General features: G+C 37.5%; 1 protein-coding gene across 10 annotated transcripts in view; it reads left to right on the forward strand.

Annotated features, from left to right (window-relative positions):
* The window catches only part of QKI (QKI, KH domain containing RNA binding), a 162,609-nt gene that overhangs the window by 25,533 nt on the left and 122,267 nt on the right, over positions 1–14,809 (forward strand). For all 10 annotated transcript variants that reach the window (XM_035538875.2, XM_035538885.2, XM_035538882.2 and 7 more), the window contains exon 2: positions 11,692–11,834. In XM_035538875.2, coding sequence (XP_035394768.1) covers positions 11,692–11,834 — 143 coding nt within the window. The remainder of the gene's footprint in view (positions 1–11,691; positions 11,835–14,809) is intronic.

Genomic DNA, 14,809 nt, shown 5'->3' on the forward strand with positions numbered 1-14,809 from the left:
TGAAAATACCACACAGAGCTACATCAGTTAGGGTGCTTTCTGTTCTGCTGCTGTCATTGGTGTCTCCTGGTTGGTTTGTGATTGATTCATGTTTTCTTCCTGTCAGTTTCAAACCACATTCTTTATTGGGGGGGACCTTGTGTTTTTTTTTGTTGTTTTTTTTTTGCACAATGGTATTGTTACTCAGAGTGAGATTCCACTTTCACTAATTCATTTTTAGAGATTATTTACTTCATCCTTTATGACATTTTCTTTCAGCTTTGGTCAACCTCCTTTTATGTAGTTCTACTTTTAGCACAGCTGTTGTCACTTTATTTTAGGTTGTGCCTTGAAGAGCCTTTCCAGCAATTTAGCTAAATTCCGTGCAGTGTTGCATATGAAACTCAAATTAGCACTGCTCTGTTTTCTTAGTACTCTCTCGTACAGACTGTGCTAGGCTAACAAACTAACTTTGGTAAATTTCTATTATGCTTTAGACTTTTGCTCTGATACTTAAAATTTTTCAACGTTATCTGAAATTTTGCAGAGACTAATGTCTCTGACTGGAATATTCTTGAACTAAACTTTGGAGCCTTTTCCTGCATGAACGTTTGCTTATTGTAATTCCAACTTGGTTTCCAGTTTTTGCTCTCTTTCCAACATTTATCTTTGACCTCTTCCATTCAGATTTTGCTAACAAGCTCTGTCACCTCATCCACGTGAGCTGTTTTGAAATCTAAGTTTAAACAAAATCTGTGGATCTTCTGTTTGTTCAAGGTTTATAACTTGATTTGATGGCAGTCTCCTTTGAAGTCTTTTCTATGTACTAAAGCCAAATTTATAACAACTTAGACTTACCAATCAAGTTTTTCAAGAACCATTCAGTTTGTCACAAAAGAATACTTGGCTGCTGCTATACTAAGAGTTGATGTCTGCAAATTAAGCTTTGTAACTTAATAAATAGTACAAGATATGTTGGGCGTATATAATCTTCTACCACAGATGGGAAATACTTGATTTAGAGCTGTAGATTGGTCAGTTGAGGCATCAAATTTCTTAAGTTGCATTGTTGCTTATGTATTTAGTTAATAAAGTCTTCCCTGTGATTAAGTGGAGATTTTTGTTTATGTACTGCCTAACTCTGGGAAGTCTTCCAATTCTCAAAAGTTTGTTTGAAGTTACATCATGTATCTTGATAATGTCTTTAATATCAGAGCAGTGCAATAGTTAATGTATTTAATGTGGTAGATGACTAACTTGTTGATGTCAGTGTTAGCACTTGTCAACCAGAATTTTTTACTTTCTTTTTATCGCACGATTAAGAGCCACGTTTTCATGTCAGCATAGGGCAGTGCAAGGCAAAACCATGTGATAGGGAGCAGCGTGTTTAAAAATCGAGATTGTTACTGTTGTACATGACCAGTTTAAAAAAAATGGAATGAGGAACTGGTCTGGCCTATGCAAATGGGGCAGATTCCAGTTGACATGATGGAAGCTATCAGGTCAGGAGCCTCTTAGGAAATAACGCTTTGCATATGCAGAGACGTTGCTTTTATAAATACTGGAAAAGCTTTGTTTTGATATGGTAGCAGCTTGGAATTAGAGATGTTTGCTTTTTAACTGAGTCATTTGCTCATTAGACATTTGCTTTTTCACTTCTTGGTGTTCATGTATCGCAGTATTAGGTCCGTTCCTCATTTAGTAACTATTGGTCTCAGTTTCTAGTTATCACAGGTACAAAAACTTAGTGCCAAAATCCATGGTGATAAAAGCTCTTCATCAGCATCTTAATGGCAGTATAGTGTAACTTTTTCTTATAAAGAATGCATAATTATAATTAATTCTTCACGACTAATAGCTAATGCTGACTATGCTTTTTTTTACTCGCTGATAAAGATTTATGGACCAGGTAGGTAACTCTTGATGTATGAGGTGGTCACTGTGCACATATATTGTGGAATATATTGTCGCCTTTTATGACAAGGAGAAGACAAAGTTCTGTGAAAAATTCACATAGGATTTGCGTCTTTGTTCTCCAGCAACTCTTCGATTCTTTATATTAGTGACAGTGTTTTATGTTCCCTCGGATTGCCTTTGTATGTGGAGGATGTGGGAAGTTTTGGCTTTAATAAAACAGTTGGTGAAACAAGAAGATTCCTGTGACTTTACAGTGTTAGAAGAGTTGATTGGTTTTGAGTGGTCAGAGAAGTAAAAAAAAAAAAAAAAAAAAAAAAAAAAAATACAAACACTCACCCCCTTCATACAAAAGACAAAAGAGTGCATTAGCAATTGGAGTGGGTTTCTTTTTTTTTTTTGTAGTTGTTGTGGAAAGTGGTTGTGGTCGGTTGCCAAAAGATTGACAGAATAACCTACGTGGCCTTTCTGTTCTCTGAAAAACGGTCAGTGTCAGGATGCACTTTGGAAAGCAGGAAGGAATGTAATGGTGCTGCTACTCAGTTCTTTCCAATAGCTGTTGTTAGTAGCTTTCATTGCTTGACTTCCTCTCAGTTCAAGTACAAACAAAACTGGCATTTAAGTAACTCCATCAGAATCCTAGTTCTTCTCCACTGAATTCAAAACTGATTATTTTTAAGGGTCTAAAGCAGGAATTAATTTAAAGTAGTTCGTTTAGCTTTTAAGGTTGTGAAATAGCATCTTGCCTTTCAGGTACTCCTTGCACATACTCATGGGATAGGTTAGTGTGTGGGATTTCTGTGCTGATACATAGAGCAGGTTATGATGAGGATTAGGCTTTTGTTTTCTGAAATGCTCGGTATGCTTTGAGTGAGCGCAGGTCTTTATCTGGAGAGCATCTCATTCCATAGTTACTCAAGATAAATACAATTTATTTAATTTGCTGAAGATATCTATAGAAATTGGTCAGCAATTGGTTTTGCTGTGAATGGGAAGGTTTGAATGTAGGGGATGTGGAACAGTGTTTCAAGGGCACTGTGTCTTCTGTTAGACTGTCTCAGGGAAGAGGAGCTCTGTTGTAGACCTTTCAATCTGCATTGCTCACGAAGGGCGATTTCAAAAGCAGTAAACCAGGGTAAAGATTTTTTGTTGTCTAGATAATACCTATCTGGTGAACTAAAAACATGGAAATGTCCATTTGAGCTGACATTGTTTAGCTGATTTTTTTCTTTTAAATGGCAACAAATAACACTTATTTAAATCTCATGGTATGGATGGCTCCTTTCTTCTGTTCATGATTAGTAGATTGTGTTACTGCTGATTCTCCTGTATCAGAGGCATCTGAGTTGTTAATAATTGTGGTTAGTGAACATTTGATTCCAGCTAATGGCTGGGAGGGGCAGGGGGAAACCAGAATAAATGTGGCAGTGTGGTGTATGCATAACCATGCTACTTGTAATTAACTATTTGGGCAACTTGCTGTAAAGGGAACTAGCATAGTGTTTTGTAATAATTAAGTCTAATATTAATGTGATCATCTAGATCCACTTCAAAGGTCGTGCAGTGCTGATGGACTTTACCTGTGGAAAAATTTTGGAAGGTGACAATGCTAATCTAACCCATGTTGTTAGGAAATTTCCTAACAGGCAGAATGGTCTATGCTCACGTACTCTGAGGTGCTGTGTAAGCTTGGTCTAATAGTGCTGACATTTCACAAAAAGATGAGTATTCTGGATTCATTTTCCTGATTTTTTTTTTTTTTAAATGCTGACTTTTGAAAGAAAGACTGAATTTCTCTGACTCTTAGAAGTTTATTTTAGATGTACTGTTTTCTCTCTTTGAGAATCTTTCAGTTCTTTAAAGGTACTCGTTGGTTGGGTGGGTAGTGTACATCAGCTGATAGATGATGTTAGTTGAAGACGGCAAATGGTCTGCCAAAAGGCTCATTTAACTCTCCAGTTAGGAACTTTTAAATCGAATTTCGTGTTGTTAAAGATACTTATTTTTTGGAGCACAGTAGTGGTACATGAGGAGACAAAGGATTTCACCTCAAATATATAGCTTTTAGAGTTTACCAAGAAAAGGAGGAGAGTAAATTTGGTCTGTCTTATTTTATTTTCTAAAGTTTGTATTGTGTTGAATAACATACATGCAAATTTTAGGAAGTGGCAACAGGTGCATAAGACTGTTCTAAATTTTCTAGTTTATGTCAGTGTCCAACATCATGCTCTAAAACAAAACCGCTGATGTATGAAAGTTTGTCAGAAGTGGGCTGTTTTCTGCAAAGCGTCTGTTTTCTCAGCTTTGCTTCTTGATCATGTTTCTCTAAATCTTCAGTTTTCCTTTGTATTAATTTCTGAAAGAAAGGCAAGAATCTCGTTTCCCTAATGCTCAGGCATTTCTCTGATAAATAGCAGTGGGTGAATAGAGCAAATGCTTGTGCCAACATTTTAGTCTCTGTACTGATGATGGTACATGTTGGGTGCAGGTCCATGTGGCACAACATTAAAAATTACTTGGTTCTTTGCTAGCGCTGCTATTTCTGCTGCATCAGCAGTAGCAGCAAACAGCAGTACTGCTAGCAGTGAAGACTGTTAAAATTGTGATGAATAAAAACAACTATTTCTTTGCCAAGTAAGCGTATTAAAGCTGCTAGATTAGAAAACACGAGTTGTGATGTTCGACCAGTAATAAAGCACTTAAAAGCTTTCTTTTGACATCTATACAAAGAAAAGATGATCATGGTCTGTTTGCTTTTGAAATCAGTTTGATGCAAACCTTACAGCTGCCCAAAACAGAGTTTTGCAGGTTCTTCTAGCAAAAGAAATGAGTGAATTTTGATACTGAGGCTACTGACAAATTGTCGAAAGTGCTGACCACTTACTGTTGGAGTGACAGTTTAATCATCAAAAAAGTACTGCTAGATTGAGCTCAGAGGAACAAAGGAGAAGCAATAAGAGTTTTGACAAGACATTAAAGGATGAGTTGAAATCTGAAATGCAAATGTGTGTGTGTGTGTATGTGAGAGACTGCTGCGTGACTGTCCTATGCCATGTTCTCAGTGGCAATGCCCAGAATTTACAGGTTGTTCTTCAGTTCCTCTGAGATGAGGTGCTGGTGAACTTAGTGTGCAAATGGGATAGTGTCACCTTTTTTTTGGCTCTTGTTCTAATTTTGCATAATAAGTTGTACTTATATTTGCTATGTGCTGTGTCAACAAAGGAGTGGAGAACATTACCACACTTGCCATCTTGTAGTTTGCACCATCAGAACACTTTCAAGTCCATCTGTCTTTAGAAAATTTTCAATGAGAGCAGAATATGATAGTTATATACTTTTGGGTTTTTTTCCTCTTCGTTTTTAGCTAAATTATTTCAGGTGCTTTGTTTGCAATATTATTGGATACTGCTTGAAATAAGCAGTTTGTTTTAGGGGGCTAATTGAAAGTTGATTGGTTTCAAAAATAAAGGCATCTAGTTGCATCTATTTTATGGGTAGAGCTTTAATGGAACGTTATGGAATGGGTTGTCTGCCATGATAAACCCTGGATCCAAATTCACTGAATTTGGATATTCATAAAAGCTAATCTGTAAGTTTGAATGTTTGTAACACTTTTGGGGACCTATCTGATTGAAAAAGAATTGGAAAAATGTTTTGTTTAAATACCTTTTCAATTTCTGAATTGATGATCCAGCAGCAGTTAGGTGCAGTAAAACTACTTTCCAAAAATGTTAACTTTTCGCGCACATCTGAATTTCATGTTAAAAAATAATTAAGTTTTAGTAGGAGAGAATGAGAAGGAATGTGAATCAGTTGTTTTCCCAGCCTGCCCTCTCAGCTCAATGAATGCAGATCAGCACATGAATTTGGGGGAACTATTGAGGTGCTCTCTGGTAGCTTTCAGAATTTTTAATCTTTCACAAAAATTACTGTGAAAATACTGAAAGCATCGTTTGCATTTTGTTCTTAGTGTCATGGTCTGTAAGAACCAAATTAACTGTAAGAACGATATTTTCCTGTCTAACGACATAAAATTATGCTGTGCTTCAAAGTTTGGTGGCATTGATATGTTAGGCATAACTTGATTTCTGTGAGCAGATGCAAACCTGAAACTGAATGTTTTACGCATCACTAAGATCCAAGAACCCTATATATTTTTAGCCATATAAACATAGCTTTTTTTCTCACTGTTCTTTTTAAAGATTTAACTTCTTAAAATTTGCTCGTATCTTGTTTTATGTGAAACTAGCTAATGATTGAGAATCAAGCCTGGAGCTTTGGTTCGTCAAGAATGTATGGTGATTTGAGTCAGTAGATGGTGAATATTTTGATTACTTCTGGATCTCCTGTTGACTGTGGCTATTGGTTTGTTCCACCCCCATTTGCTTTGCATTGTAAAAATTGAGAATGACCGAAGTGGCTTTTCCGTGACAGAAATGTTAAATTCTGTGTGCAATAAAGGCTTATGTTGTGTTAGACTTAGAAGAGGATGGTAGGCTGAGAGCTGCATTGATTTAGTTGTCTAAATGGCTGTAGCTAAACTGAGCAAATTGTTAACCTCAGAATATTTGTTTCAGTTCTTCAAATTCTAGTTTAAACTCCAGTGAGGAATTTAAGAACAGTGTAGGTCCGATTTTTTTTCAAAATATAAAGCTTTGTGATTTAGAAGAAGTCCTCATAATGGAAAATTCCATGGCTGTAGGCACTGCAGGTAAGGGTGGTTTGAAAGTCAGAAATGGATGTGAAAAGCTGAACCTTTTCAGTGTTTTTCTCTCGGAATCTGCTTGCTAAGTGGTTGAAGTTAGCCAATTTTACTTAGCGGTGCAACAGTCTGAAACACCTGTGTGGTCTCCTTTACTCAAAGGGAATGATCATTGACAGCTGAGAAGCAGTAACTTTTTGGTGGCTTTTAATGTGATGGCAAACATTCAGCTGAATGCAGTCCTTGGTGTGCTCAAGAGCAGGAAGAAACATTTGTCATTAAGTATCGTGAAGTCCAACAAGTATGCATCTGTAGACAAATAGAGTTGGTTTAAACAGTGGGTCCTGCCTTGGGTCACATCTTAGGTATTAGAGAGTGAAAAATGCTATCAGTAAATGAGAGAAAGAAAAGATTGCTTGTAGTTTTCAGGGACATAGGGAAAAAATGTTTTTCCGGGTCAGAACATGTCATTGCCACCATAGGTGACTATGTCATGCCATATTAAGGTGGAACAAGGTAATTATATTGAAACCAGTTTGTCTGTTTCTGAGCCTATTCCTCCACTGTCCTGCTGTGAGCAAGACAAATCTGTCATTTACTGCTGAACTTAAGTCACTTTAAAAGTACAAAAAAGGCTGTTGTTAAAGGTTAATAATGTGGATTTTGCAATTCTTCATCAGAGGTCTTGCTTGCAGTAGAGATGGGTACTTAAATCTTTTCAAAGGGAGGCGTAGTTCTGCATTTGTAGAGCTTATGGTTTCTGGAGGTATGGTGAAGCTGCTGTATGCTTTTTTTCAGCCATTTCTGCTGTTATAATTAAGTATCTCTCCATACTAACTCACTTAAATCCCTAGAGTGTTATAGAACATAATTACCACTATGGTGTTAAGATAGAGATAAAGTAGTTAGAATTGTGCTTAGATGTGGACTTTGAAAATAAAGCCTGCCTTATTTTTGAATCAGTTGGCTTCCTGTGAGATACCCTGGTGCAAGAATTTGTAAAGAATTGTAAACATGGAGAAGCCAAAGCCTTGCATGTAAACTTCTGAAGTGTGATGCCATGAGACACGTGCCAAAGAAGCTTTTGAGAAGGGAAGATCAGATTTCTGTTTGGTAGTGTGTAAGAAGTGATGTGAAATCTAGATAAAAAGCTGTTTACTTGAGTTCCTTTTATTTTTTCTTTGATTTGTGGTTGAACTGATAAAAAATGAGTAGTAGTGCTGTGTGGATGTGACCTTCCTACTTGTGTAGTCTTCCTGTCCTCAGATTTTTAAGTATTTCAGAACAGAGTGAAACTGATACTAGATAGGGGTAAAAGGGGAGCTTGTAGCGTTTCTGACGTGCTGCCGATGAGTGTTGTGGAACCTTCCTGTGCTTCCGACAGATTCTTGTTGGAGGTGCTGAAGATACAGGAGTAAAGCGGGCAGTAGAACTGCTTACAGTGACTGGCAATGTTACAAGAGAGTCAAAAGTCTATGTAAAGCTTGTATTTGGTTTAATGAAGATGGTCATATAATCAGAATTCTATACTTTGAGAATGGGCGTGAAGGCTGTTAGGATAAGAGGCTTGATTAAACAAGAAGCAGGTATACGATAGATCTGCTGTTAGTCATAAAGATGGGGAAGTCTCAAAGATGTGTGAAAGGATTCAGCAGAGTTTAGAAGAACCCACATGCAACGTGGGGCAGCTAAATAACTTCCAGCGCAGGGTATTTGTGAGAGTGCTTGTGATAGGCTGGACTAACACGTTAGATGGAAAATAGGTTGCATTTTGTTCATAGTGAAAACCAGTGATGTGAAGGAAATCAGCAGAATGAGAGAGAATGGTTGAGCATGAGCTTATAATTTAAGCAGTAGTCCTTCGTTTCTTCCAAATACCAGATAAATGAAAGGAGGCTACCAGACAACGGCTTCACAAAAGTGCAGTTCAGAGACCTGATCAGCAGTTGAAGAAAAAGTGGAAAACATTTGATGTTGTTTTACCTATTGCTCCTGAATATCTTTCCTGAAATCTTAGTAAAAGTATCTGAGGCAAGAGTGAAGATAAGATGTCAAGGAGAGGAAACCATAGCCTGTGGTGGCAATGCTGAATTGATGCAGCTGACTATCCCTGTCCTGATGTTTGTTTAGTATTTGCAATGGCTTGAATGTGGGGGAAGAAGACAAACCTAGCTATGCAAAGAAAACAAAATTTCAGGTGCCTGGTCCTGTAGTGGAGTAGAAAATCCTGCACTGGTAGGTGTATTAGCTGTATGTAACACATGAGGCATGATAGATGGGTTGGGTTTCACAAAAGCCAGAGTTTGGTGGTAGTCCTCAGGTCAGGTCGTCAGACTGCCTGGGTGTGTTCCGAATGGCTGGATCTTGTCTGCCACAGCTGTGATGGGAAAAATTAAAGTACATGTTCTTCTTACGCAAATGAGAATATCTAATGCTAGTGCTTATATTGTATTTGAATGATACAATTTAAAATGAATTCACAGAATCATAAAATCACAGAATTGTTTGGGTTGGAAGGGACCTTGAAGACCATCAGTTCCAACCCCCCTGCCATGGGCAGGGCCATCTCCCACCGAACCAGGCTGTCCAAAGCCCCATCCAACCTGGCCTTGAACACCTCCAGGGATGGGGCATCCACAGCTTCTCTGGGCAGCCTGTGCCAGTGCCTCACCACCCTCTGAGTGAAGGATTTCCTCCTAATAACTAATCTAAACCTGCCTTCTTTTAGATTAAAGCCATTCCCCCTTGTCCTATCGCTACACATCCTGACAAAGAGTCCCTCCCCAGCTTTCCTGTAGGCCCCCTTTAGCTACTGGAAGGCTACAGTAAGATCTCCCCAGGGCCTTCTCTTCTCCAGGCTAAACAACCCCAACGCCCTCAGCCCCTCTTCATAGGCGAGGTGCTCCAACCTTGATCATCTTCGTGGCCCTCCTCTGGACTTGTTCTAATACATCCATGTCTATCTCGTGCTGGTGGCCCCAGAGCTGAACACCAGGGCTCCAGGTGGGGTCTCGAGAGCTGAGCAGAGGGGATCAATCACTTCCCTTGCCCTGCTGGTCGCACTTCTTTTGATGTAGCCCAGGGTATGGTTGGCTTTCTGTGCTGCAGGCACACAGTGCTGGCTCATGTGGAGCTTCTCATCAACCACTATTCAGTGCAACTACTCTGTAGCTGCCAAATATAAATAAAAACGACCGTGTTGCTGCTTACACTTCAAAACTTAGGCAGACAGCCTAGCCTGTTCCAGTGTAGTGTAAATTAATGGAAAATCTGAAGAGAATGGAAAGGAAACTGAGTCTGCCAAAAGATGATAATATTTGTTCAAAGAGATGTGCTAAAGAATTTCTTTATATACTGAAGCCAGTATAAATACTGCTTGGAGTTTTGAGGATTTTGTGCCTGTTGCCAAAATTGTCAGTGCAGAAGAAGCTGTGGATTTTTCCTTGAGCTGTGATTATGTGATGATGAAATTTGTGTTCTCCATTCTAAACAGGTGTTAACCACCAAATCATTATACAGTGTACATGATTGAGTATGTCAGTTTCCAGTGGAGAAACAACTTCTTGAATATGCAGAGTACGTTTGTTAGAATTAATTCAGAATAATTTGGTTGAAAGCTAGGTCTGTGGCATATGAGAAATTCATTTGTCATTTCTCAGGCCCCCCCGCCCCTCCTCTCCTGGCTCCTCAAGTGGTGGAATCTCAGCTATAAATCATTTGGCAGGAAAACTTGATTATGAAACAGAAATTCTTTTAATCTTTTGTTTGCTGCTAGAGTTTAAAGTGACTTCTCATTTCTTTGGCTTCCTGTGATCAGATTAAAACAAAATTTCTCTTTTTCTTTTCAGTTTTATTTTAATTCTGAACATTTTGTAAGCAGTTGTAATAATTTTGACTAAAAGAATGGAATTATTGATGTCTGGTTTTACTTTACAGCCCTCACTTTCATGGGTCTTTTTTTACTTTTTTTTTTAATTTTACTGCTTTTGAAGCAATGCCTGTTTAAATGTTAGCTTTCAGTTTGGAACTTGGGTAGTGCATCACTTCAAAGTAGTTCTTCAGTAATATTGGAATAAACCAAATGAGAATTTTTATACTAATTGCGATTTAGTTATGAACTATTCCTTGTTTTATTCTTAGAGCAGTGATTTAAATTCTACTTAAACAGCTCTAGAAATGAAATCTAAGGTTGTAAAATGTACTTGGTTAAATAAGAGAAGACTGTGTCCATTCTCAAATTAAGTTAAAATTCAGTGAAATTAACCTGGGTTTGAGCTAAATTATCTATTTTAACAATCTTGTTTATATCTACTCAACTGTATTTCACTACATCTGTAGGCGTATGTAATACAGGTGCAATTGGTAGAAACAGTACTTAGAAATCCACTTCTGACATTCCCTAGTGATGTTGAGGAGTTTTTAATTATTTTGTAATGAAGAAATAGGATTTTTTTTTTATGTCCTTACCTGTTTGCTCATATAGGCCCAGCTCTCTGACACCATCGTTATCCACTTTTTCATCATCATACCAAGGGCAGCCAGTAGTTCTACTTGCTAGTTTGTTGTCACAGTGTGCTCAGTAACTGCTTACTTGAACTGGCGGGTGCCTCGTTGCCTATGTGCACTGTTGCGTTTCCAGATGCTATAGATGAGCTAGCAAGTATTACTGTATAGCTGCATTTTTGTATTTTTTTTTTTTTACTGTTAGATAAAGATCTTTCTCTGCCCATTCCTCCCCTCTTTCTCCTGCCCCCCCCCTTTTTCTTACTAGAGGCTTTAAAATAACAAATATACAAATTACTATTTTTATACGCTTCTAAAATTGTGAACAATTTTGAGAGTTCTCAGGAGCTGCAGTTGACTTTTACTTGAATAGCTGAATTTCGTAAACAGGGATGAGTAGGCAGCAAATTTACAGACATGGATAAAACACTTAAGATGGCGGCTGCAATAAAAAATAGATTTTTTTGTTACAGTCATGCTCATTAAGAAAAGAATAAACTGTCTTTCTAATTTTTCCCATATCTTAAGATTGTCATGCTAGATTATAAACTGTTACTGTATTTAATACATAATATACGTTTTTCCCCCCACAGAAATTAGCAGAGTACGGAAAGACATGTATAACGACACATTAAATGGTAGTACGGAGAAGAGAAGTGCAGAATTACCAGATGCTGTGGGACCTATTGTACAGTTACAAGAGAAACTATATGTGCCTGTAAAAGAATATCCAGATGTAAGTATATCTTTTTAGTCCCTAACCTTATGTTTTGATCCTTGTGGTCTCTAAGTGTAAATTTCCTGTGATGCCACCCTTGGATCACCCTGTATTGCTTTTGACGAGGTATCTCTTAAGGAAGCTGTATATGTACTTCTTGGTGACATGATACATAGTAAAGGACAAGGTGAGTGGTTGAAGATTATCTGGGTTATAATTCAACGTATTTAAGGTCTGAATTATCTTGTTTGTTCAGTACAGTCAGTTGTGAGACACACTGTAGTGAGTTTTATGAGGAAAGTAGCTTTTGGGACAGTGTACTTTGTTCTTAGTATGTCTCTAAAAGTCAGTAGTAGCAGTGCCTAGAGACCCATATGAAGTCTTTTTAGAGATGGTGCTTACCATTTGTTCCGTACCTATGTAACCAGCTCTATTGCATATAGAAGTTTCTTTATCTCCCCCGGTGCCCCCTTCCCCCCCCCCCTTAAGTGAAACTGCTTGCCTACATTCAGCTGTTCCAGCTTCCTGTGGGTCAAGTGCTCTTTTGTACCTGTACCATTTTGAGGGAGAATGGTTTTGTTTAACTAGAAAGAAGTATTTGGAACTCTCCTGTCTGAATGATTTCTTAAAACAGCTTGGAAAAACAGTCCCATCAAAATGTACCCCAACCATTTCCATTTATCACTGACAAGATAAGAAATTGTGTTACTCCTCCATCATAGAGGAATGCAGGGTTCAAATGAATCATTTGCACATTGAAATTGTATAAAGCCGAGGAAAGCACAGAACAGCAAAGAATGCAGGTAACACATATTTCTGTGGCTTTTCTTTGTATGATTATTGGATTCAACTCTCCAAATTGGCCGTTATTATTTTAATGCTGCTTAGAATGTTACAAGTCTTTAAGTAAAACCTCGTGCCATAGTTCACTGAGAAAAATAAGTACAGGTCACTACTCAGAACTAACATTTAGATAAATACCTCCTTTCCCTTTTCAGGCTTCACAAAGTTGTTCTGTTGCCTTTGAGATCAAATACCTGTACTAGGAAAAATGTTCAAAGAATTTGCATGGTCAGTGCGAAGTCTTTCTTCCCTTCCCTTTTTTATTCCTCAATATTAAATATATACATATGTATACGTGCATATCCCCACCCATGCTAAAAACACTGGTTCTTTTGGAACTCCTTGGAATTCTAGATCTTTGAGAGGAACTGTGTGATGTGGTTGTTCTGTAAAGTAATCTGACCAGCTTTTTACTTAAATAACTGTATGTGTCTTAGACTTGTATTACTTTTTGGCTTTTTAAAACATAGCTTAGTTGTTGAAATCTTGTTGTTACATAACTTCACAATTCATCCTTTGTGAATAACTACCTTAGTTATCAGTTGCAGTTTTTACAGGACTTGATGCTTTCTGTACTAGGATCATGAGGTAGAAGGAAGAGAATTGGGTTTTATTTCCTGTAGCTATAATTAAGCTTTTCTTCCAGAAATCAAGGGTGCAGTAGCTCAGCACTTGGCTGACAGTTAATTATCAAATATAATGTAAATAAGGAGGGAAAAGTGAGTTTTTAGTTACTGTCAAAGCACTTGTCTAATGTTGGGTGTAGGATTTCTTGATTCTAGCTACTGCTAGCTCTTTGTGTGCCTTCAGAAGAAAGTCCTTGAAGCTGTCACTATTTTAATTTCTGCAAATTAAGAAGTCAGGGAGTGCTATATATACATGTGGCATGCAGTAAAAAGCTGGTTGGCTCTTGTGAGATAATGTGAAACGTTTGGTAGAAAATGTGCAACTTTTGTCGCTACTTTTTGGCTTGTCACTCTAAAAATATTTAAACTAGTTTAAATATTCTGATGTTTTTGAGCTTGTTTCTGACTGTCTTTAAACCAGGAAAAGAGCAGTAAGTTTTGCGTTATGAAGAGAGACCTGTCAAGGTTATTTTGACCCTTTCGACAATCCTCTGCTTGAAGAAAGAAATTCTTTGTTCATTGAAGCACTGCTTATTTCACTCATGGTGGCATCAATGAGTAAAACTCTCCCCAGCCATGCTAGGTATCATTAGGGGCTGTTTAGCCTATCACTTTCACTTCTTAGGAGTAAAATGTGCTTTTTTTTTTTTGTGGATTTTGAGTGTCATAGTACTCAGCAATTTGGACTTGAGTGGGGAGTCAGGCCCAGCATTTTTTCTGTGTTCCTGACTGTCTACCTGTTGTCCATATTTGTTCCTGCCTACTCAGAATGGGATCTATGCAGCCTCAAAAATTAGTTAAGCAACTAGAATATGCCACTATGTACAAGAACAGTTGTTAACCCCTTTCTAACATCCTTTCTGCAAGTTAGAAATAAAGTACCCTTCTTTGCATTCAGGTTAGTAATGTTCAGAAGGTCTGGAGTATGATGATTCCAACTTGTCTTAAAGAATGTGAAATTCACTTGTAAAGATAATTTCACTGATGGCAATTCTAATAGCACAGTGTTACTTTAAAATTTACTCATATCTAGCAAATGCTTTAGTTGTGATTGGATACAGGAAAGACAAGCTGTGCAGACTATCAGAGTGAATTTGTCCGATTAAATCCAGTTAATTTCTTTCTGTTGCCATCATTCTCTTGCAATTGATGATCTTTTATACCTTATCAAGACATAAAGATGGATAACCCTAAAGGTTATTAGAGTGAAGAGAAACTGTTTTCTGATATAATTGTGATCTTTTTTGTAAACAGAGGCCAAAATAGACATCAGTAAACTCTTGTGGTGCTCTAATAAAGCTCTATTCTGGTAAATGTTTTTAACTTATTTTAAGTATCTAGTTTAGTTGTCTGTAGTGGATACTGAATAAGTGCTGTAGTGTAATTTTGTACACACAATCCTAAATTAACCATGTTGCATAAAAGTAATGGTCTGCCATCAGTTTAAACATGTGCATATGTTATATGCATTTCATATATATAAACGTACAACTATATATGTGTAAAAGATGAAACAGCAAATTT

This window comes from Cygnus atratus, chromosome 3, assembly GCF_013377495.2.
Source record: "Cygnus atratus isolate AKBS03 ecotype Queensland, Australia chromosome 3, CAtr_DNAZoo_HiC_assembly, whole genome shotgun sequence".
NCBI lineage: Eukaryota > Metazoa > Chordata > Aves > Anseriformes > Anatidae > Cygnus > Cygnus atratus.